Source organism: Sphaerodactylus townsendi, linkage group LG08, assembly GCF_021028975.2.
Source record: "Sphaerodactylus townsendi isolate TG3544 linkage group LG08, MPM_Stown_v2.3, whole genome shotgun sequence".
Lineage (NCBI taxonomy): Eukaryota > Metazoa > Chordata > Lepidosauria > Squamata > Sphaerodactylidae > Sphaerodactylus > Sphaerodactylus townsendi.
Genome location: NC_059432.1, coordinates 35,403,909 through 35,429,054, shown reverse-complemented (window position 1 = coordinate 35,429,054; position 25,146 = coordinate 35,403,909). Strand labels below are relative to the sequence as shown.

General features: G+C 44.8%; 1 protein-coding gene across 1 annotated transcript; it reads left to right on the top strand.

The window, feature by feature from the left end:
* Positions 1 to 17,885: 17,885 nt before the first annotated feature.
* Positions 17,886 to 19,559, top strand: LOC125437410 (D(1) dopamine receptor-like). Its single transcript, XM_048504887.1, has one exon. The coding sequence runs from the start codon at positions 17,886 to 17,888 to the stop codon at positions 19,239 to 19,241; it is 1,356 nt and encodes a 451-aa protein (XP_048360844.1). The 3' UTR covers positions 19,242 to 19,559.
* The last annotated feature ends 5,587 nt before the right edge of the window (positions 19,560 to 25,146 follow it).

Here is a 25,146-nt window from a genome sequence, read left to right as displayed (position 1 = left end):
CCGTGTGCTCTCCCCTACTCTGTTTGACTGCATTGTCTGTCATCTTTTTTTATTTACCTGGCACTTCTATATATTAATCAAAGTTGGTATGTACATGAGCTTAGGGTCACCCAAAAGGAAATTTGTGTGCCTATATTACCTGTGGAAGGGAAGGAGGCCTGGTACAGCACACTGTCAGCAAGTCTCAGAAACTAAACTGAGGCTCATTCCGCACATACAGAATAATGCACTTTCAAACTGCTTTCAGTGCTCTTTGAAGCTGTGCGGAATAGCAAAATCCACTTGCAAACAGTTGTGAAAGTGGTTTGAAAATGCATTATTTTGTGTGTGCGGAAGGGGCCAGAGTTTCTACTTGGAAGGGAGACCTCCAAGGAAGACTCTGCAGAGGAAGGCAATTGCAAACCACTTCCTCTCACTTGCCTTAAAAGCCCCTTGCTGGGGTCAACTGTGACTTAAGGCACTTTACTCTTTCTCTCTCTCTCTACCTGTACAGCTGGGAAAGATTAAGCAAATTCTGGGCTATTGCATTCATCCCCAGGAACTATAAAAGGCATATCAATGCCAGTAATTTGTCTGAACCAGCATCATGTAGTGGTTATAAGTAGGTGGACTCTAATCCGCACAACCGGGTTTGATTCTCCTCCACCTGACTCTTATCTGGTGAACTTGATTTGATTCCCCATTTCTACACATGAAGCCTGCTGGCTTGGGTGACCTTGGGCTAGTCACAATTCTTCGAACTCTCTCAGCCCCACCTGCCTCACAAGGTGCCTGCTGCAGAAAGAGGAAGGGAAAGGAATTTGTAAGCAACTTTGAGTCTCCATACAGGAGAGGAAAGGGGGAGAGGTGTAAATCCAAACTCCGCTTCTTCATTAATCTGCCACATGGGTTATGGAGGAGGCAGTAATTATTCAATATTCAGTAGGTTGTTCGGTCCTCATAAATAATTTCTGCATTGACAGCAAGCAGCCTTTGTGCAAACCACTAAAAGTAAACAATTTGAGTCATGTTAAGTTCTTGGATCCAAACTTTGTTTTTTGTGGGCATAAAATATGTCACAAGATATTTTTGAATGGTTCCGTACTGCCAGAAAGAGATTTGGGTGGGGAGTGGGAGGCGGTTTCACTATTGTTAGTTCTATCAGAACAATGTGCATTTTCCTTTCTACTTGTGTTTGGCTGGACCCAACCCCATTGACAGGCATTTATTGTATTCAGCTGAGCGGTTTGCACAAGAAGCATTAACTCCCTACTCTTTGCCATGCTGTACGATGGGGAGTACTTGTAAGAAATAAGAAAGACACTTCAAATAATCTTTCTGCAACTCCTGCTTGAAAAGACTTCTGCGCAGCAGCTGCAAAATGCTATGAGCGGTTTTTGTTTGCCGGTTCTCCCCATGGAACAGCCCCACCTCGTGGTTTGTTTCCATATCACAGGCAACCATTCTTAGTGGGTTTCTGGATTCTGTGCAAACCCATGGGTGACTCCTAGCTTAGCATTGTGTCCTCAGTTTGGCAACAAGTTCTCCAGAGTTCTCAGGTGGAGAAAGGCCTTTCCAACATGGGCTGCTGCCTAAGGGCACAAATCAGACATGATACTGGAAATTCCATGAATGAAGTCTCTAGATTTTGACTCATTCATTCATTCATTCATTCATTCATTCATTCATTCATTCATTCATTCATTCATTCAATCCTGCCATATCTGTACGACTCAAAGCAGCGTACAATAAAACAACCCAAAAATACAATAAATATATTATAAATATAAACATTTAAAAAGCATAAATACATAAATATAAAAGAAGTACAAAGATGACGTAAAAATAATCCGGTAAAGGAGCACATAAAAACAAAAGCAGAGTGCACATGCCACATCTGAATGAGGACCAGAGATAATTTAAGAGAACACGGAAGGTCCGGCTGGCTTGACAGAGAAGGCTTGGGGGAACAGCTCTGTTTTATAGGCCCTGCGGAATTGCAACAAGCTCCGCAGGGCCCAGATGTCACCAGGAAGAGCGTTTTAAAAAGCAATCATGAGGGATACTAAGTTGTATCACAGTGTGTATGTGTGTGTGAGGTTTAAATCTTCCCACCCGTGCAGTTTCCCTGACATGAAAACACTGCAGAGCTGTTAACAACAACCTTCCTGTTTGCCTCAGTGTGCCAAATGACAGTTTTATGGGGTCATTCTAGGTTGGGGGAGTTTTAACCCTCCTCTGCACTTGTGCGTTGTCGTCTCAGTCTGAATTAAAGTCCCATGGGTGTGTGGAGTACGCTCACTGAATCCCCAGCATTAGGTCTCGTTTGGCTCCTGATATCCTGTACTGGAGAGCTAATCATCCTGAATCTGGAACCTTCTGCATGCAAAGTGGGTGTTCTTACCATGGAAGCCGCCCTGCCCTACAGGCAGAACGGAAAAGGTTGTGACATAGTGCACACAAACAACATAATGCACAATCATACCAGGCAATTAAAATCACATATCTCTGTCCATCTATACAGTGCAAATCACAGGCATGCAGACCTTCAACATGCCTCAGGACCACTCTGGGAATAAAAGGGGAGTTTAACCTTTCGGTCTCAGCTGTTTGAGCAAACTAATAATCCATCCCGCCCCCCGCCCCCCTTTTCAGCTGCCTTTAACATTCCATCTCTTCCAGAGCATTTTCGGTCCTCATCAGTCTAGTTTTTAAGGTGCTTTTCTTTAGGTTAATGTACAAAGTCACTTTTTGGCACACTCAGGGAGCCCACATGTTGGTAGATCCCTTTACTTTGTCTGTGAAGTGTTTCCATTGTGTGACTTTTGTCATGGCCTGCTACCGTACTATTTGGTACAGTGATGTTTAGTCAAAAGATTTCCCTTGTTTGAACAGAACAGTCCATCCAACACAGTTCTGAACTATCCTCTTATTGCTGACATGATTCTGGGAATATCTCACTATAGAAATCTAAGGATACATGGCCTTTTACAATTACGTTTTCGTATAACTGTTGATAGTCCTAACAGTGATATTCTGATAGCCACATAGTAAGTTGGTCCAAAAGAAAGAGACACGCAAAGCAAGTGAGAGGTACCTTTTATTAGACAACCCGTCTGATTATTCATGATAGCAAGGTATAGCCAATAGAAGACTTTCACTGAGTACATTTCCTTGGTAATCTATGAAGGGGCTGCGGCTCAGAGACTGAGCATGTGCTTTCCCGTGGCTCTTGCTGCTAAAGGATGTTGGGAAAGTCCTTTTCCCGCTTGAGAACCGGAAGAGCTGCTGACAGCTTGATGAGTCACTACTGAGCCTAGATTAGTGCCGAGGACAGATTTATAGGAAAGCAAGTTTTATTTGGGTCATTGGAAAACATGTTTAGATTAAGACTGCTATCTCTAGGAAATATCTGTACCTTTCACATTTTGAACCCACCCCAGCAGTAAGCATTGTACTAGATGTAAGATAAGTTACTTGGTCTGCTTAATTTGAACATCTTGTGCGCAGCTTTATATGGTGCTGTGTGTATACTAATTCCTGTCCAAAGCAACCTAGACAAACCAGTTAAACTGACCAGCTTTGATTTGGGCAAGATCAGTCTTGTTTCTGTGGTCTGGTCCAAAGCATCTCAGCTGAATTACTGGCCAAGATGAGGCATACAGTTTGCACTATTGCCGCGAGAGTCTTTTTTTTGTGGTTCTGTGCTGATCTAGCAGCCGGAATGCTCAAGTCTAACTGCAACTATTTGCTGGAACTACCAAGGGTTAGAAATGAACCGTTACCCATGGAACTATGGTTGACATGGCTCTCTTCATTTCCCTGCATGTTCTTCAAGTTTGGCATTGTCCTTACCTCTGATGGGAGTGGAGGAAGTACAGCAATCACTGCCAGTAATGTATAATTCATGGTAAACATAATAAATAGGTACCAGAAAAGGTGGACCTAGTTCTGCCAGAAGGTTTCACTACTATGACTACTTCACATGCAACTCTTGCATGGGCTACTTCCGGACGTCATCAAATACCATGCAGTTGTGCTACAACAGTCCTCCATTGTTGTCTGTTACAGCGCAATGACAGCACAATGTCTAACAACATTGTATGGAAAAAGAAAAGGTTCTCCACATAGCTTAGTTTTGTTTACAACGTGCCAATTTTCTGTTTTCCTGGGACTGTTTTGTACAGAAGACCCTGTGTTTACCGGGATGGTCCAGGTGGAATCTCTTAAACAAAGAGACCATTGTAAAAAGAAGAGCTTTTATTAATAAAATGAAGTAAAAACTGTATATGTTTGATTATATATACATTCACACACAAGGCTTTTAAGAGCTAACTAGGAGAAAAAAGGAGGAAGAGGGACAGAGATTTCAGTTACAGGTGATATTTAGTAAAGTCCAACAGAGATAGCACTGAAGACAATAGCCAGCGTTTTCCAGAGCAAAAGAAAAGGGCCCACATACAAGTGAGAATATGTAGGGATTCAAACAAAACTCCCACTTGTTCTGCAGTAGGTACAGTTATTTTGATTCAGAAAACAGAAATGGTAATGAATATTTTTATAATATTGTAGCAGACTTTTTACAGAATAAACTAGTTGGTAAAACAGACATTACCATTAGGACAGATCTACTGTGTATTCCCCAAAGCACAAATTAAACATATTAAATAGACTGTACAGAAGACTTCGCATTATGGCAATATGTAACCTGCACAGCAACAGCACAGTGGAAAAATTTAATCAGAATGGATTTACTTTGCAAAGGCATCTTTTTGTAATAACCCAATTAAATTTGGTCTGCTTATTTCAGATTTCGGTTCTGTTATTTCAGTTCCAAGAAATGCAGGGAAAACACTTTGGGAAAAACCTGAGCTTTGTCCTTCCTTTGCATCAAGGTCATCTGCACAGGGCGATGCAGTTGCCTTATTATAACTGAACAAATGAATCCAGTTAAAAAAGAAGACAAGAAACAACTTGCAGCTACATAAAAATGTCACGCTCAGGTTTCATAGATCTACAGTCCTCCAAGAAGAGTGATCTTTCGCTTGTGCCTTTTGCCTTCCAAGATTAGCGGCGCTCCTTTCTTCTTACGCCTTCCCCTCCCTTCTCCTGATAGCATGGTCTGTCCAAGAGGTTGGTAACAATAGCCATGTGCATCCATTGTTTTGCTTCGTATGCCTTAAAGCAAAGGTGCATTTAGAGGAGGAACAGATTAATGTCAAAATATTAAACATGCTGTTTCAAAAGTGCATCACATTGATTTTAGTGGCATTTGCTTCCAGGTCAATTTATTCGGGCAGAGTTGAAGCCTTTGAAATGTATTGACTTCAATTAAATTCAGTATGTGTAGGATGGCACTGCCTTTGGAGTTGAGACTAGGGTTGCCAATGCCAACCTCCAGGTGGGGAGTGAAGATCTCCCAGAATTCCAACTGATTTCCAAATATCAGATCAATTCCCCTGAAAGAAAATGGATGATTTAGAAGTCAGACTGTTTGGCATTAAACCCCGCTGAGGCTTCACTGCATGGCCCCAAGCTTCACTCCCAAATCTCTAGGAAATTCCCTAACTGAGTCCTGGCAACCCTAGTTGAGGCAGAAGGTCATAGAGGAAAAGGCCTTGCTGGTGCCTTGCTGATGGATTGGTCTCTCCCAACTCTTTTGCCTGACACCAAGTTTGTTTATTTTGCTAGGGCCAGGCTAAAACCTTTGAAATTGTGGCTTTGTTCCACTCTGAGATTTCAGACAGACAGACAGACAGACAGACAGACAGACACACACACACACACACACACACCCCTTGCCCTGGTTCACAACAAGTGAAGCATGGTGTATTTGTTTGTGGACAAGGATTTTAGAAGCTAAGTAGGGTCAGCCCTGGTTACCATTTCAATGGCAGACCAACAAGGAATACAAGGGTCTCTTGCCTTGAAAACCTCATAGGTTTGCCATAACTCACCTGGGACTTGATAGTAAAACAAATAATAACTTGGTATGCAGGTGAATGATAAAAGCAGTCAGAACACACCAAGGATCTGGGGTGCTGTGTGATTTCCGGGCTGTGTGGCCATGTTCTAGCAGCATTCTCTCCTGACATTTCGCCTGCATCTGTGGCTGGCATCTTCATTACCATCAGATCCTCTGAAGATGCCAGCCACAGATGCAGGCGAAACATCAGGAGAGAATGCTGCTAGAACATGGCCATACAGCCAGTGGTGGGATCCAAAAATTTTAGTAACAGGTTCCCATGGTGGTGGGATTCAAACAGTGGCGTAGCGCCAGTGTGGATGGGCGGGGCACGACGGGGGCATGGCCGGGCATTCCGGGGGCGGGGCATTGCTGGGCGGGGCTGTGGCAAGGACGCCGGTGCACCTCCTGCTAGACTGCTTCAAGTTCTGCGCACTACTGCTGAGAGGAGGGGAGTAACTAAGGCAAGAATCACGTGGCAAAAGCACCCATTAGTAACCCCCTCTCGGCACACACAAATAATTAGTAACCTACTCTCGGGAACCTGTGAGAACCTGCTGGATCCCACCTCTGCATACAGCCCAGAAACCACATAGCACCCCAGTGATTCCGGCCGTGAAAGCCTTCGACAATACACACCAAGGATCTTTTAAGAGAAAAGATCTTTCATAACTAAGCATCAATCCTACCATAAACCAAAACACAGATGCATGCTGATTAGTCAGAACACTGCTGGATATATTGAAGAGTACTACAGAGAGAAAAAGATTTACTAGCTAATCTAACTTTACAAGTGTATGGCCTCACAATTTATCTCCTAGGAATGAGCACAAAAAAGTCATAGCTCAAGGGTGTCCAACTCCGCCCCCCAGATGTCCATGGACAACGATTTCCATCAGCCTTGCCAGCATAATGCAGGGGCTGATGGGAATTGTAGTCCATGAACATCTGGAGGGTCAGAGTTGGACACTCCTGTCATAGCTTAACAAAGAGTGCTCCCATAGTCTTGGCACACATTTCAGTCTTTGACCATACTGTTTATTCTCTGGGTGCAGACTTCAGTCTTTGTCCTTTGGTTCTCCTCCCTTGCCAAACCAGGCTGCCAGTTTTAACCCTTTGTTCCAAACCTACAAGTGCCTTTATAGATCCAATCAGACTTTTGAGGGCTTGGCTACTGCTGAGTAATAATTCTCAAGTTTTGATAAGGATGTTTAGGGTTTCTAAGCTGGAGATTGAGAGCCAGCATAGTGTAGTGGTTAAGGTGTTGGACTAGGACCCGAAAACCCAGGCTCAAATCCATACTCGTACCATGGAAACTTGCTGGGTGACCTTGGGAGAGTCACACGCTCTCATCCCTGACCCTGTTTGGATGGGAGACCTCCAAGGAATTCCAGGGTCATGACATGGAGGCAGGCAAGGGCAAATCACCTCTGAATATCTCTTGCCTTTAAAATCCTATGGGATTTTATTTATTTATTTTTATTTATTATTCAGTTTTATATACTGTCCTATCCCAAGAGGGCTCAGGGCAGTGTGCAACACAAAGTTTCACCACAAAATACAACCAAAACCCAACCCAAAAAACAGGTGGAGCAGGTAGCTAGATACAAATAAATATTTTACAGATAAATAATAGCACAAGCTCCATTTGCTATAAACTATAAAGCTAAAAATCCATTAAAACAACAGTTAATACAATAAAACAGTGTCCAGCAAAATTCTTAATTAAAAACCCTCCCAGAGAGGGAGAAACGGTGGGTCCCATTGATGTTAAGGGACCCCTGGTGCAATGAGAATAGGAGGGGGCACTTCCTCAGCGGCCAGTCTCTCCAAAGGCCCGGTGGAACAACTCAGTCTTACAGGCCCTGCGGAATTCACCAAGATCCCTCAGGGCCCGGACAGATGGAAGAAGAGTGTTCCACCAGGCTGGGGCCAGAGCCATAAAGGCCCTGGCCCACATGGAGGCCAGCCGCATCATTGAGGGGCCAGGGTTGTCGTAAATTGTGAAGAAGTTGCTCTGCTTACAGGATCAAGCAAATTCACACCAGCCTGACAAGGGCCTTTGATCTCCCTACAGGGAACCAAATTACCCAAAAGAGAACTAGTAGCCAAACGGTGGCCAGAACAAAGAACTGGCTTACAGATTGGCCAGGAAACAAAGTTACCTGGAAATCCAGGAGAGGAAACAAAGGACATCCTAATCTAAGCTGGGCTGGAGGGAGCATCTCCTGAGCCCAGGTCTGAAACAAAGCCTGTCAGGAATCATGCTGTTAGCTGAGAAATATCTGTATCAGAACGTTTTCTTGTTTTCTGTTTCGTTAATAAAATCTTTGGAAAACTCACCAGTTTTAGAGTATCTGGAAGAAAAGAACCCAGGATTTATAAAACAAGCGTGACCCTCCCATTCCTGATCTTGTGACATAAGTTAGATGTGACTTGAAGGCAAAAAAAGAGCTGAAAATTAAAATGCATCTATCTTGACTGAAAATATGGCCACATGGCCATTTTAGCTCCCAGAATCCATTCTGTTTCCCAGTGCATCTGTCATTGTAAAACTGTCCGATCTGGAAAAAAAACCCTGAGGATTTCTAAATTGCCCCACATCGCTCAAGCAAAATGGTTAATTCAAGACATATTTCCTCCTGTTGCTTTTCAAGATTTACTCCTAGGAAAGCATTATTAGTATCACACTATTAAACTTCTCTGTTCTAGTCAGTGCTGCCTACCTCCAGGTAGGCCTGAAGATGTCCTGGAATTACAACTAATTTCCAGATTACAGATATCAGTTTTAGAGGAAAAACATCCTTTAGAAGATGGATCCTATGGCATTATATTTTGGCATTTTCCAACCTGGAATTACCAATTCTGGTTTTGTGTGGTGTTCTGTTCACTGAAAATAAAAATAAAACAATGCGAAATTTAAAAGTGTAAAATAAGAAAGAAAGTCCTTCTGATCTTTCTGAAATGGTAGCCTGAAGAGAGGAGGGAACTGCTGTGGTATGGGTGGGAGAAGGCAAGGAGGAGTGCGAAAAAACAAATAAAGCTAAACGCATGCTGATCTCTTTTATTTTCCCTGTGAAGGGAGAGAAAAAGCCATACTTTCAGAGGCTTCAGAAACCATGGAGATTCTCTGATCTGATGGCAGCGTGACAACCGAAGAGGGGAAGACGTGTATGTATTTAAAGATTAAACCAAAGGGAATGTATGCTCCATTTGTAAATGGCCAGTCTCTAAAATGCTACTTGAACCCAAATCTAGCTGCTCTGCTGCTGCTGTTTCATGACCAACATGAAACCCTCTGAAACTCTCACAATAAGAAACACTGCAGGGTAAGTAGTGTATGCATAAATGGCCTCAATTACCCTCCTCTTGCTCTGTCTCTTCAGATAATTCCCCCACCTAAAAGCCGAGACAACCTATTTAGAGTAACAATGGTTGTAGACAATAGGTTGTGTAGTGTAGAGTGGTAGCTGGAAGCATGTAGCAGTCAGTTTCAGATAGACAGTAGTGTTTATGTAGCCATCATATAGTTGTAGAATAGTGTCCAGAAAACGAACCTGTTGTGTGGACTGGTCTGGGTTCACATTATAGGTAGGGGAAAAGCTGTTGAAATCCTCATTAAATGTTTAGAGAAGGCTTCCTTCCCATTTTGCTTGATCTGGGGTCCACCACTTTTTTGACTGCTGGCACTTTTGGAATTTTGACAGGGTCCAACCACAAAATGATACATTATAATTACTGTATTTGGTAGTCTGATTTGGTAGTATGTAGAGCTTTAACATCTGTGGTTAGTATTCACTGGGAGACTGTTGATGGATTGAAATTGTATCAGAAAGTCAGAAGATCTTGCACATAACATATGATAACATAAAACCTGAGGAGAAAGTCCACATACCGGTAGCTTGACATCCCAGCAGTGATTGTGCTGCTCTGTAAACATGCACAAACACAGTCCTCTACAAAGGAAGAATAGAATAAGCAATAGAGCTTACATAACCACAGCTAAATGTTATAACGCTTATTTACAGTGACTTGAAGTCATGATAAAAATTCTTAAGAAATTAATGCTTGCCAAAAAAAAAAATCATGGTGTCAGATGTTCCCAAGTAGAAGGAATCTTAAAGCACAAAATTAGCCATGCAAGATTAGTGAAAATCCATTGAGTGGCACTGGGCGTTTCCCCACTCACCCTGATCCCCCCTATGCTGCGCGCTGCTCTCAGCGCGCGGCATCCCAGGCGTGTGCCCAGGCGTCCCCACGACCCCGCGCTCTGCACGGGGTCATCAAAAGGCACCATTAAGAAGAGCGCCTGGGATGCCGTGGGCTGAGGGGGCTCGACAGCGGCAGCGTCGGGGCGGCTGTGCTGTCGCCACTCCTGTTGTGGGGAGTGCCGGGGGACCCCGCGTTGCTCTCCTCAAGTAGTGCGGGGCTTAAGGTAAGTGGGGAAAGGCCCACTGTTTTCCAAGAATGGCCAATTAAGTACTTCTCTGAAGGTGAAGAAGGACAGTGTTCAGAATCAACATTCCTGTTGCTTGACCCCAACATCTACTCTGTTTTACTGACCCGTGAGTTGGTGTAACAGCGTGACCAAGAAGAAGAAAAAGAGTTTAGATTTATGTCCCCCATTTCTCTCCTGCAAGGAGACTCCTTTCCCTTCCCCCCGCCCCCACAACAAACACCCTGTCAGGTGGGTGGGGCTTAGAGAGCTCCAAAGAACTGTGACTAGCCCAAGGTCACCCAGCTGGCATATGTTGGAGTGCACAAGCTCATCTGAGCATCAGATGTGATCTGGAAAGGCCCTGGCTCAAATCTCATCCTTGCAACAAGCTTACCAATCAGCTTTAAGTCAGCCTCTCTTTCTATTTTCCCACCCACAATGTGGGGGTGCTTATGCCGCTTCAAGCATATACAATAAATAAGGCGTACAAGAGCTTTCAACACTGAAAGAGCTGTCTAGAGGTTACATATGATCCACCATCCCTCCCCTTGTCCTTATGCTTTCCTTTTCCACATACTTTCCCTTAGCACTGACACTTTATAGCATGCATAATTGATTGCTACCTAAGCTTATAATTTTTTTAAATCTGATTTATAGATCAATGACAACATTTGTTTGTCTCTTGCTATTTGATTAATTGGGTACTGTTGGTTCAAAGAACTGAAGGGGGAAGAAAAACTCTAGGAAATTTGCCCATAAAATATGTGACATCACTTTCTCGGTGGTTAACCAGCTTTTAAAAGCATCCATAATTCAAATTCCAAACAATTCATATTCATTTAAAAGCTGGTTTCAAATGAAATTATTTGATGGCATAGAATAAACTTCTGCACATAGTACCTTAATGTGCAAATTATTTCCACATGGTAGCAGATACATTATATCCCTGGCAGTTAATCATCCTTCTCCATGACAATAAATTATATATTGTATTTCATTTGTTTTATGCATTCATGTAAGCTATCATCTAATTGGTTATCACCTACTTCCAAGGATCATGACAATAAATGGCAATAAATTATATATTGTATTTCATTTGTTTTATGCATTCATGTAAGCTATCATCTAATTGGTTATCACCTACTTCCAAGGATCAAAATTCCTTTCCAAATCCAGGGACATGCGTGTCAATACATTATGTATATGATTTTTGTTAAGCGTGGATTAAAGAGTGTTGAGGCCCTTATTTTAGGCTGCATGCATCATTAACATACAAACCAGACTGTGACTGATTATACACTGGTGTTCTGCCCCACACTGAAGGAAGATTCTTTTCAAGGCAGAGCTTCTGTTATGGATGCCTTTTCCCCATTCTCACACTCACTGCGCCGCAGATTCGATAATCTTCACTGTTTGTGAGAATGGGCAAAGAAATGGCCCTGCATTATTCTTTGCTTCAGGCTTTTGGCTCCACTCCACCACCCCAGCCCTACTTCTGCCCTTCCCCAATGATCAGGAGGTCTTTTAAAAATTTTATTTCAACCTCAGGCATTTGTACCATGTTAGATCTATCAAAATAGATCTAATATAGGAATATCAAAATACCAAGGAATATCAAAATAACAAGCCTCTCTCTCCTCCCACAGCAGCAGCAGGACTGGTGTGTGTATGTGGAGGAGGCGGTGGGGTGGAGAGAGAATATCAGTTCTAGGACATGGTCTCCTTCTTCAGCAGAGTGTGGTCCAGGGAATTGCTTATTGTGGGGAGATATTATTTTTGGAAAGGCGCTACAATCTCAATATAACTGCAATAGCAATATTGATATAACAGCAATTTAAAGCAAAATCTTGTGACTGTGTGCCTTTAAAAGTGAGTCGATGGGTGGAGTTAAGAGACCAGCAGAGACCAGCAGAGACCAGGGAGAGTTCAGCAGGCAAGCTGTGCACTAGGCAGTGGAATGTCTCTTCACGTGTAAACGGACAAACACAAGGAGACCCCACTACAACTACACTGCGCAGAGAAGAGCCCCAAGGTACGTGTTCCATGCATAATGGGCCTGTGACTTTTCTTAAAAGAGAGCATAGAGGCAGGCACGCCCAATGGGTATCCCTCCTCATCTGCCAAGCCAAGAAAACTCTCACAGGAACTACTGCTAACTGATATTCTTGTACTGATCTTGAGTTTGTACTGAGTTGTACTGATCCTATAAACCACCTTAGGCAAAGTGAAATGGTATTGTAAAGCCCAGTCTCGTTAGATCTCAGAAGCTAAGCAGGGTAGGCACATGGATAGAAGACCATCAAGAAAGACTTGACAGAGAAAGGTAATGGCAAACCACCTCTGCTTGATCACTTGCCTTGAAAATCCTATGGGGTCATTGTGCATCGGCTGAGACTTGATGGCAATACACACACACACACACACACACACACACACACACACAAGCTATCTTATTCCCACTCGTGATGATAGTTTTTACTTAGGCACAGACACAAGGAAAGGGAAACCCCCAGAGACAAAGATTTGCAGTCAATTCCCAGTTTAGACCACGGTACATTGAGTCCAGCAATTACAGTCCTCCATGGAGACCTGGGGATTAAAGCAAAAAGTCACTAAAGGCAAGGCCTTCTCAGCAGTGATTGTGGGGCAGAAACTCTGGAGTTTGCTCCAAACCCCCAACAGCTTTCCACTTCTTTCTTGTTGTCTGGATTTAAGTTAACATTGTACTTTTCCTGCATTATGATGGTCTATTCAGAATTACATTAAACAGGGAGGTGGGAGAACCATTATTTTCATAGTATTTTCCCAGCATGTACTTACAAGGAAAGACAAAGTAAATCAAGATAATGACAAGTTTTGGAATTCTGAGGCTTTAAAAAACAGAAATTCCACAACATGTTTCTTGGAGGTTAATTTGCATTTTAGAACAGTTGCTTAGATTCGGAGCGATGGCAGCACAAAACACTATTTAAAAAGAAATACAAAATTGACCATGGTATTAACAACTCTCGCACTCTAATGAAATCCAGCTGGCTTCTTATTTTAAAGCCAACAGCTTTCACAGAACACCATGTCACTTTTCACAGCTCTATTTTTTTTAAAAAAATTGTGGCAGTATCTGTTTTAGTCACGAAAAGGTGTGCTGCAGAATGTGGTAGAAATCAGATACAAAAAAAATCCCTACTGAAGTACAGGGGAGGAACTGAGATTCAGCTAGAAAACTGCATCAAATACAATATGCGGCAAATAAAAAGGACCTATATAGATAATTATTTCTAAGCATCAGGACTTCAGACCAAAGTGTGTCTATGAATGTGTGTCTATGAATCACCAACCGACTCTGCACTAATGAGAAATGGGAGGGACATCAGCTAAAGAAGCTTCCTTGCAGCAATAGGTCAGAGAAGGTCAGGTAGATGTTCTCTGACTGCAGTCAAAGCTTTCTGGCCAGATTTACTTGGACTGAGTAATGAGGAAACTTACATGTACAAGACACGTGTAAGCTGGTTCTGACAGTCATTTAATTTTTGAATGTGCTGATTTTTCAGTAAATGACAACCTTGCACATTACTTTCTGAAAATTGTATTCTGGCCAGTTGTCCTAAAAAGAGATGCTGGATATAAAGTTCAGCTAGCCATAGGGCTTAGCAGGCTGCTATTCTCTGAGCTTAGCAGGCTGCTAACCTCTGTTTGGAAGTGGGGGATTGGCTTCAACTACTTCTTTCCTTCATAGCAAACGATGAACACTGACCATCTGATACACAGAAGAGCCTCCCACACAGCAAGGGCCGTAGTGCACGATAATCTTCGTGGCCATATGTGGTGTGACAAACTTGCATGAATGTTAGGACTTGCATGTTAAAAAATCCTCTGCAGCGTTAAACCTTTCTAAGGCAAAACCCTTCTAAGGCAATGACACCTGTTTGGAAGTGGGCCTTTGGTTGAGGCCACTCATATATCCCAGCTTCCCTACACTTGAAGAATAAAAGTTTGGGTCTACATACCACCTTTCTCTCCTGTAAGGAAACTCAAAGTGGCTTACAAGCTCCTTTCCCTTCCTCTCCCCACAACAGATACCTTGGAGGTAAGTGGGGCTGAGAGAGTTCCGAAGAACCGTGACTAGCCCGAGGTCACCCAGCAGGAATGTAGAAGTAGGGAAACAAATTTAGTTCACCGGATAAGAATCCACCACTCATGTGGAAGAGTGGGGAATCAAACCTGGTACTCCGGATTATAATCCACCTGCTCTTAACCACTACACCACGCAGGCACTACCATCTGCTGGCCTCCCAACACTATCATCAACATAACTGTCATTCTGCATTACCCCTTTGGGGATTTCAGTCATGCTTGGACTGTTAAATGAAGGTTTATATTTTAGCTGGGCTGGGTGCTTTTACATGGGCTAAATTTTTTTGCTGTCTTGAATTTTTAATGATATGTATAAATATTGGCTCATTCCGCACATGCAGAATAATGCACTTTCAAACTGCTTTCAGTGCTCTTTAAAGCTGTGCGGAATAGAAAAATCCACTTGCAAACAGTTGTGAAAGTGGTTTGAAAACGCATTATTTTGTGTGTGCGGAAGGGGCCATTGAGTTTTATGTACTGGTACATTTGCTTTAATGATGTTTGTGTGTCGCCCTGAGCAAACTTTGGTCGGAGAGTGGGATATAAGTTTAATAAAATAAAAATAACTCTGCACAGGATTAAAAAGTAAAAAGGTTTTCCACAGAAGCTTGCTTTTGAGGTGCTGTAGCAATGGAATGACAGAGCTCAAACATTTGTCCTCACATTTACCATTCCCCACTTTCCGACAAGTTTGCATCTCTGCTTACATTATCAGCAGTGTTTGGAACCATAGGCCATGAAGCAGCAGTCGTGTTTTTCAAAAAGCATTGAGAATGACCCTTTTCAAATGTGGCCAGAATAGCTTCAAGTGGCCACAAGATCTATCCACCGACTTGTACGGGATCAGACTGGGACAGTATTCAAATTGTGCAATTTTACAATGTTTCCAAGCCTGGTTTGGTATGATTTTTCTGAATGATCACAATTAGAGCATGTCCTGCCTAGATTTTTATTATACATCCTGCCCAGATTCCACTGCATTTGTTCCACTGCAGCTAACATTTCCCCATCAACACTAGAGGGTTTTTTTTCAGACTTAACAAAAATCTCCATAGCATTATAATGATCTATCCACCAGCCCGTTTGTTGTAAAGATATGCCTATCTACTTATATAATCTACAACAAAATGGGCTATCAAATTGCTTTAAACATGAAATATGGGACTTCATTATAAGACTATAATGCCACTGCTAGATGTCAATTGCTCCCAAGTGACATGAGGAGAAAAGCAACCCCAGAAGGGCTGAGGGAAGGAAAGTGAAGGGAAACTACTCTGTAAATGCTGATTGATAAAGGAAAGCAACTTCAGTTCATTTCTATGCCGGAAAAGGAAAGCAGACATGATACCGTAGGTGCAATACAGAAGAATACAGCCCTACATTAAATGACCAAAATTTACTTTATTTGCTTATTTGTTCACCCTTTGCTTCATTCCCAAGGCAAGTAACTGTACACTATGATCCTGCAACACACATCAGCATATATTCCACCAAAACATGGTTTAAAAACATGGCATATGTAAGCAATGATAGAGTCTGAGCATACGCAATGTGTCTTTCCTGCCTTGCCAAACTGGCCTCCACAGATTTTGAATTAGAAGTAAAGGGTAGCTTTCTGGTAGGACTACTACCTCCTCACTGGCAACTGGTGGTAGAAAAGTGTTGTCAAGTCACAGCTGATTTATGGCTACCCCATAGGGTTTTCAAGGCAAGAGACATTTGGAGGTGTTTTGCCATTGCCTGCCTCTGCGTGGGCTGAGAGAGTTCTGGGAGAACTGTGACTTGCCCAGGGTCACCCAGCAAGCTTCATACGGAGGAGTGGGGACCCAAACCCAGTTCTCCAGATGAGAGCCTGCTGCTCTGAAGCACAACACCATGCTGGCAATTAACACCTGCATATAAGCCCAACAAGTAAAGCAATTTTCTAAACTAGAGAAAGCTGCAGAATGTCAGCCTGACATGCAACTGCTAAAAACACAGACACTCTACCAGGAAAAAAAATGGGCTACAGATCAGCTACATAACTGGTAGCAGGGCTGTAAACAGACTGTGCTAGCAGATCTATGTTGGGGTGGGGGCACGGAGCTCAGAAAGACTGTCGCTTGGCCAATGCACCTCCAAGGGAGGGGGCTGAATATAGCTGACAGGAACGAAGGGGGGCATTTTACTGGAATCAGGAGGCACCCAGGGGCACAGCACAGGAGGCAAGCTTACCTCTTGATACCATCGATTTATGTCATTTTAGATATAAGCTTCTTTCCTGACTCCTGGGGCTGTATGGATGCATAATGCAGGGGAGAGGGGATGACAGACCTCCGTAGGGCCCAGAGAAATAATGCCAGGACCTTTACAGGCATGTTTTTCAGCCCGGGCACCTCTTGCTGTCTGACCTTGACCGCCTGCTCAACACGGCCAGCGACTTCACTGGGATACCCCAAGAAAGTGTATGCAGGATTGCAGGTGAATGAGACCTGGCTTACACATGCAGGTGAATGGGTTGAGAAGGAAGCGGGGGAATGGCCAGCGTGCAGGTGGAGGATCCAGGAGTGTCCCATGTTGCCATGCTCCCCTCTGCCAACAGAAAAACACCGTCGCAAGCAAAAAGGAGGTGTAGCAGATTTCTCCTTGCGCCTCTACTTTCCCCATTTGCAGAAAGCACCCCCCGATTGTGGAGAAGTGTTCAGAGGCAGACTCCATCCCCCGTGCAATCCAACGTGGTGGCGTCCATCCCACCACGTCAGTCCTCTGCCACCTTATCCTCGGCGAGATCTTTTGGGGAGTAGAAGAGGTCGCGGGTCCCACCTCCCCGTCGGTGGCGACGCAGGCGCAGATTCCCTGCCGAAAGCCCCCTCGCCGGGCTTGACTCCTCTTCACGTGCTTCTTCCTCGCCTCGTGGGGAGACTCGCCCTCTGCGGCTGTCAGCCGGGAGAGAGAAGCAAAGTCCGCGCCTCCCGGCTGCCGAAGCGCCCAGGAACCGTCGGCCGGTCGGCCGTCCTCTTGCTGCATTTGCAAACTGCAACCCAAAGCGCAGCCGAGCAGCTCTCTTTTCCCGGACGGAGCCGGGATCGGGCGAGGGGAGAAGGAGGCAAGTCCCGTTGGAAACTTTAGCCGTGGTGGGATCCGGGGGGGGGGGGGGTAAAGGTCGGCTACCCACCCACCCACCAGGCTGCGGGATCCCGCCGGGAGCTGCGCGCAAAGCGCCGGAGACGCCCTCTCCGTGCCGCGGATGGCGCGCACCCAAAGGGCGCCTGCGGGAGTCGGGCGAAGATCCGGAGCGGCCGGGGCGGCGTCGGGCTTTCGTTGGCTCCGGGGGAGGAAGGCGGACGGGCTTTGGGCGAGCGGCTGCCGCTGGGCACTCATGGGCACCCCCTGATGGAGAACGCCTCCAACAGTAGCCAGGGGTCCTTAGAGCCGCCTGTCGCGGGAAGCAGCTGGAAGGTGCTGGCCGGGTGCTTGCTGGCCCTGCTGGTGCTGAGCACCCTGATGGGCAATGCCCTCGTGTGCCTGGCCGTCCTCCGGTTCCACCACTTGCGCTCCAAGATCACCAACTGGTTCGTGCTGTCGCTGGCCGTGTCCGACCTGTGTGTGGCGCTGCTGGTGATGCCCTGGAAGGCGGTCACGGAGGTGGCGGGCGGCCTGTGGCTCTTCGGCTCCCGCTTCTGTGACACCTGGGTGGCCTTCGACATCATGTGCTGCACGGCGTCCATCCTTCACCTCTGCATCATCAGCCTGGATCGCTACTGGGCCATCGCCAGCCCCTTCCGCTACGAGCGGCGCATGACCCGGTGCCTGGCCTCCGCCATGATTGCCCTCGCCTGGAGCCTCTCCATTCTTATTTCTTTCATCCCTGTCCAGCTCCACTGGCATAAAGCTGAGGCAGGGAGGAGTCAAGGGATGCCCAAAGCGGGACCCCACCTCTGTGACACCAGTCTGAACCGCACGTACGCCATCACTTCCTCCCTGATCAGCTTCTACATCCCGGTGGCCATCATGATTGGCACCTACACACGCATCTACCGCATTGCTCAGGCTCAGATCCGTCAAATATCTTCTCTGGAAAGGGCAGGGGGGCTGTCCTCGACTCAGGGGAAAGGGCCCACCGCCGCCCTGAGGAGTTTGCTGCGCAAGGAGACCAAGGTATTCCAGACTTTGGCTATCATTATGGGGGTCTTTGTATGCTGCTGGCTGCCGTTCTTCCTGCTCAACTGTCTGTTGCCCTTTTGTGAAGCGAAGCCCAACAGCGGGAGTTCTGCACAGCTGCCGTGCATCAGCCACACTACTTTCAATGTCTTCACGTGGTTCGGCTGGGCCAATTCTTCCATCAACCCGGTCATCTATGCGTTCAACGCAGACTTCCGGAGAGCCTTCAGCAGCCTGCTCGGCTGTCCTTACCTTTCTTGCTGGGCTGCCAGAAGCTCCGCCACGAGGAGAGTCAATTTGAGCAATGAGCTGGTCTCTTATCACCATGGCTTCTCCTACCACAAAGATGGAGAGGTCCCTGTTCCAATGGCTTGGAGTCAGTCACTGCCCTGTACAATGAGCTTCCAAAGGCATGAACAGAGCCCCGGAGAACCTTTGTTAGAGAAAGGGACGCTGCTGCCATGTCAAGCTGATCAGAGAAGCGGTACCAAAGATCTTAACCTGCCGACAATATTGCCCTTTGAGTGTGAGACTGAGGTATCTTTGGAGACCATCACTCCTTTTACAGGGATCACTGAACATATATAAAGCTGCCTCATGCACTGAATCAGACCATTGGTCTATCAAGGTCAGTATTGCTTACTCGGATTGGCGGCAGCTCTTCCGGTCTTTCACATCAACTACTAAAAGGTCCTTCTAGCTGGAGGTGCCAGGGATTGAACCCAGGGCCTTCTACACGTAAAGCAGATGCTCTGTCACTGAGCCACGGTGCCTAATGGACAGCAGAATCTTTACAGCCCCATCTAAGATATGTGGAACCGACACAAGTGGATTGGTGCATCTTGCAGAGGTACACAGCTGCAAAGGAAAAAAAACAGTCCCATAATCCTCTTCCACTTTCCTAAGTGGCCGCTGACATTTCTTATTCTTTTGTAAACTTGGTTCTGTCTCTGGTAGTGCACCTGTGTCTGGGTTGTACCACTATACCACTAGAAGTGCTGGTTCACATGAATGAATGTCCTTCTAAACCAAAGAAAATCCCTGTATTTAGAAAACTGGAGTTCTGGAAGAAAGGTTCTAGCCTAGTATTCTTCCCACTCACATGCTAGATTATGTACAGCAGTTTTTTTGCATGTGTGAACATTCAATCCTGTAAGGCCCCAGTTTCAATTAAATCAGGTGTCTGCAACCTGCGGCTCTCCAGATGTTCATGGACTACAATTCCTATCAGCCCCAATTGGCCATGCTGGCAGGGGCTGATGGGATTTGTAGTCCATGAACACCTGAAGAGCCGCAGGTTGCAGACCCCTGAATTAGATATAGTTCTGCTCAGACACAGATTTACTTCTTGAAGTTTTAGGCTCAACCGGTCATATGTTGTTACAAGGCACCTAAACTCTGCAGCAAGAAGATCTTTCCAAGGAATGTTCATATCGAACGCTATGTTGATAAGCCACATTTCTGCCGATTTTTTAATTGAATTGTTATATTCTTCTTTTGAACTTTCTAGTCTGTGCACAATTCTTAACAGTTTTCAGTTCTTTAAATAGCTAAATGTTTTGAGCGTATGCTGAACCAGTGGGGTGATGAGGAGCTTGTTTGTACGAAGGTTGAATATTGTACTCAGTAGCACAGATTTTACTTGGAATATGGGGATGTGAAGCTGTGAATGTGGCACATGTACTTTCAGCGTGCATATCTTTATTACGAGCATGGTATTCTAGATTTTATTTATTTTTTGGTAGACTTTAAGTGAGTTCACTCCAAGAAGGGGCAAAAGGGCAGGTGTTTATGGCTATGAGGTAGGTAGCAGCAGTTTGGTTAGGAATGTGGCTAGAGACCATGAGGAAGAGACAAAATAGTCCTGTATATGTGACATATTGGTGTATGGGGCGAATGGTGGAGTGGAATTGAACACACCGGCCCCATCTTGTGACCTATTGGCCCCAACATTCTTATGCATGCTTGCTCAAATGTGAGCACAATGCCTGTGTATGTACGAACAACTCACATGTATGTTCAATCCCATGTATGCTTCATCCCCATGATTTAGAACATTTGTTCCCTCTCACTCCTGTTCATGGGAATGGAATCTACAAATGTCCAGTTTGCCTATGTGTAGGCACTGCACTCACATGCAGGGAATCACATAGGAATTGGGGCCAGTGCACTACACCATGAACAGGGGATAGAGCAAGTATTCTGGTTTCTCCTCTTCCTCTACATGCCTTGAGCTCCTTCCGCACACGCAAAATAATGCATTTTCAAACCACTTTCACAACTGTTTGCAAGTAGATTTTGCTATTCCACACAGCTTCAAAGAGCACTGAAAGCAGTTTGAAAGTGCATTATTCTGCATGTGCGGAATGAGCCTTGGTTTCTTATATTAATATTCCATTCACAACACTGAAGCACCATTGCCTGTCATCTTGTACAGAGACTGTGGTTATAATTTCTGCAACCATAAGGACTAAGCACTCGCTTCTTTTGAAAAAAGTGAGATCCTCAGGATTTTGCGCCAGTTCTCAGAGAATCCCCTTTAAATGCTACCCTAACCATTGGTGGAACAGTTAGAGGATTTTCTAGCACGCAGTCCTAAGATTCATGCAGGTCTAATGAAATGTTGGTACAGTTCGTAACCAGTAGTCCAATAAAGAAAGTAGAAAAAACTTCTTACAATGTATTACCCGGAATAAAATCTCCAGAGAATGCAGTAACTAAGGGGTAAGGATGATTGTGACTATTCACTAGAAGGAAGTATGCTAAGATGCGCAAGAGGCATGCCATGTGTGTGATAGCAATGCATGTGTGCAAATGATGAACACTTTGCATTCCAATATTGCCACCCCACTATTCCCAGTAGTGCATGTCTCAGTTGTGCCCCATCAACTCCAAAAACCTCCAGCTACCCCTGTCTAGATCTAAACATTTCTGGGGATACCCCCTCAGACAGCTTCTGCCTGAGTGTCTCCGGAACAGCTAGCAGGGTCAGTGTCAGCGTACCCTGAGGTGGGGCAGCCGCCAGGGCTTCTGGTGGGAGCAGCAGTGGCGTAGCAGTTAAGAGCAGGTGCACTCTAATCTGGAGAACTGGGTTTGATTCCCCACTCTGCCACTTGAGGTGTGGAGGCTCATCTGGGGAACTAGATTAGCCTGTTCACTCCGACACATGCTAGCTGGGTGACCTTGGGCGACTTACAGTTCTTCTGAGCTCTCTCAGCCCCACCCACCTCACAGGAGGTTTGTTGTGGGGGCGGGAGGAGATTGTAAGCCCCTTTGAGTCTCCTTGCAGGAGATAAAGGGGGGATATAAATCCAAACTCTTCTTCTTCTGGCAGTGCTTACTGCTCCCAGCCCCACCACTCACTTATTTGCTAATGTTCCATCCCCCTCCCAGCTACACACACTGCTCAGTGCCCCTGGGAAAAGGGCTGTAGGTAGTGGGGAGTTCATAAGCAGCCCAGGTAATGACATACAATCAGGTGGGAGGCATTCTGGCCAGGGGTGTATCTATGGAAAATAGTGTCTATGGAAAGCACCAATGTGTGCTCCTTGGATACTCAGTCTAGCATCGTTTCCTGCTGGCCAGCCATGCACCTTGTTACTGGCTCAGGGTGGTGGAAGGTTCTCCTTGAAGCTTGGTCTGGTGTGAGTTGGGTGTGGTGCTGCCAGTGGCTGAGTGATGCCAAGGACTGACTATGGGTGGAACAAAGCAAGGTGCATTGGCAGCAGCATGGCTGCAGTGGGCAGGCAGGGAAGGTTTGCCCTTCAAGTGGTACCCAGGGCACGTGCCGTACCTGCCATATCTTAGATTGGCCACTGCATCTGGGTGTGGGGAAAGGAAGGAGGGCTTGTGTGAGAGGCTGGTGGTTGGTAGACCGTAGAAGATGAGAGGGGGGCTTGGAAGCTCTCTTCTCAGGGACCCTCAAAACCTGGAACCAGCCCTGAGCCAAACTAACATTTAAGAGACTCAGCTACACATGGGCAGAGTTATTACAGAGTCCCAATGATGCAATCAGTGCTGGTTCATATGGCTCTGTCATTTAAACATTAACCCCCAGCGTGTGATTGTCTACACAATATGTATGCATGCAGAGGGGTTGTCCAGTGCTAATGCATTGTGGGGGCTGGAGTGTGCTGAAAAAATGGGGCCACCATGGTGGATCCCTCCACAAGTCTATACTTGTACTGTGCTGCTTTTGCTTCCCCTTTGCACACATCCCAGGTGAGAGATAAAAACACACCATGATTCTCCAGTGCATTTAACTGGCTTATCTTGCAGTTGCGAGGGGGATATCTGTCTACTGTCTGCAAGCTGACCAAGAAGCGATATGTGTGTCCTTCCTAGCGTTGAGAGTAAATTGTGTTTCCAGTTTTAACGTGTACAAAAAAATCTCTGTGCCTCAGGTCCCAAAATAGTTGTTATTGCACCAGTGTGGCCTTGAACTGAGCACTGGGTTGAGAAAAGCTGTCAGTTTACTTAAAGGAATGACTAGCCTAATACTCAATTGTATCTTGTGCTAATATAAGTATCTGGTGAGTAGATATTATGGTGATGTATAAATATGACCCGGCATTTTATAGCTATTTGATTATTTAGCTACACAAGACCTTAACAAAGCTGTTGACTGTGTTGATTTCTAAAAGTAGGTCCTCTTTCATTGGAAAGGTTGTTGAATCTATTCTTGTATAAATGATGGAAGGACAGTTGATTTTTTTGCCTTCATCTTTTCTCTGCATGCATTTTGATGTCTAAAATCTAGCAGGATCCCTTCTAAAATAATTCTCTGCGATGTAATACACATGATGCAGGGGCTGTGTTTATATGTAACAAGGTCAGCATGTGTTGAAGAAAATTACATGATGTGTTGTCAATTAAATTTATAGATTTATAGATGCTGCTATTGTACATTGTCATTATGTTGGTCTAAGTGTGAAATCAATGGGGCTGTTCTGATTATACAGGAAATACATGCATTTGTTTCTCTCCCTTTTTATGGCAACGGATAGTGTTGTGGATGATAAAATCTGCTAGCTGAAATTGGTTTTTCTGTAAAGGGAGAAACGGTTATTAAGGAAGAAATCTGGGAAAACTTAGTCTCGTATAGCCAAAACTGTGCTTTTCTCATTTAGCTGTAGAATCATTGTATCCATCATGGAGCAGACATATTATTTTGCTGCCCTGGCTTCAGTTTAAAAAAAAATCTTGTGAACAAAGCACGATCGAAGCACAATCTTGTGGACAGAGCACAACTCTAAATTTTGCAGAATTAGTTCAGAAGAAAGTACAGTATAACGGAATGTGCTGTTCAGGGGTATGTCAGTTTCTTCCAAGTTGAGGGTGAGGCAAAAGGACAAAGGCAAGAATGATAAAAAAAACAGCCACCAGGGCTGATCCTAAACTAAGCGTCTCTTCAGGCCAGAAGCATCATTTACATATATTCCTGCATGCACACACATACATTTCCCCATTTGATTCATTTTGGAATATCTTCTTCTAAATGGCATTGTAGCAGTTGTAGCACATTGCACCTCTTTAATGTATAATTTCCATGCATACTTTATCCTTGTCAAATCAGATGTCAAATGTGCAAGCTGTAGTCACACATATCATAATAATAAAGTCAGTAAAAACATGTTTGTTTTCTCCAAGCTTATAGAAGCTTTAAAATTTTAAAAATATCTGAAATGTACCAGCTTCACAGAGTTAAACTGCACCAGCATTGGGTAGATCGGCAACAATAGTGTTATAGTGGGCAACTCCAGTTTTTACTTCAGCTTCTAAGTGAATTGCTGAGTGAACTTTCAGCCCATTACCTCAGAAGGCCGACTGTATCACCTTACTCTAAATCTGGTCCCACCTAGAATATGCTTATTGTTACTTTTGTTTATGTACATTTTGGAATTTCTGTAAGGTGCTTGGGGCACATTTGGACAGAAAACCAGCCTAGAAATGACCAACAGACCGCCCACACAACCACCCCAACCACCCCGCCAAACAAACAAACAAACAAACAAACAAACAAACAAACAAACAAACAAACAAACGTTGTTGTCAGGAGTGTCTATGTAGCTTATTGGTAAGATTTGGATTGGTGTGATACCATGTCATTGCCAACCAGAAATTTAAATTGGTGGGGTATCAGTGGGAAGCTCTGGATGGGCGTAAATATGTTAGGGCTGCCAACTCTAGCTTGGGAAATACCTAGATATTTGGGAGTAGAGGCTGTGGAGGATGAGGTTTGGGGAGGGGCGAGACCTCAGCAGGGTATAATTGCCATACAGTCCACGCTCCAAAGCAGCTGTTTTTTTAACAGGGAAACTGATCTTTACAGTCTGTAGATCAGTTGTAAAGCAGGAGACCTTCAGCCCCCACTTGGAGGTTGGTTACCCCTAGAGCATGCATAGGATTGTGCTGCTAGCCTGTTGCTAATGGCTGGAACAATCTGGAGTGGTCCCCTAAGACAGTGTTGGTGGTACCCTGGCAGGAACCCACC

Bases quoted from the DNA above. Each gene is read 5' to 3' on its own strand.
- LOC125437410 (XM_048504887.1), top strand. From the start codon at position 17,886: ATGGAGAACGCCTCCAACAGTAGCCAGGGGTCCTTAGAGCCGCCTGTC.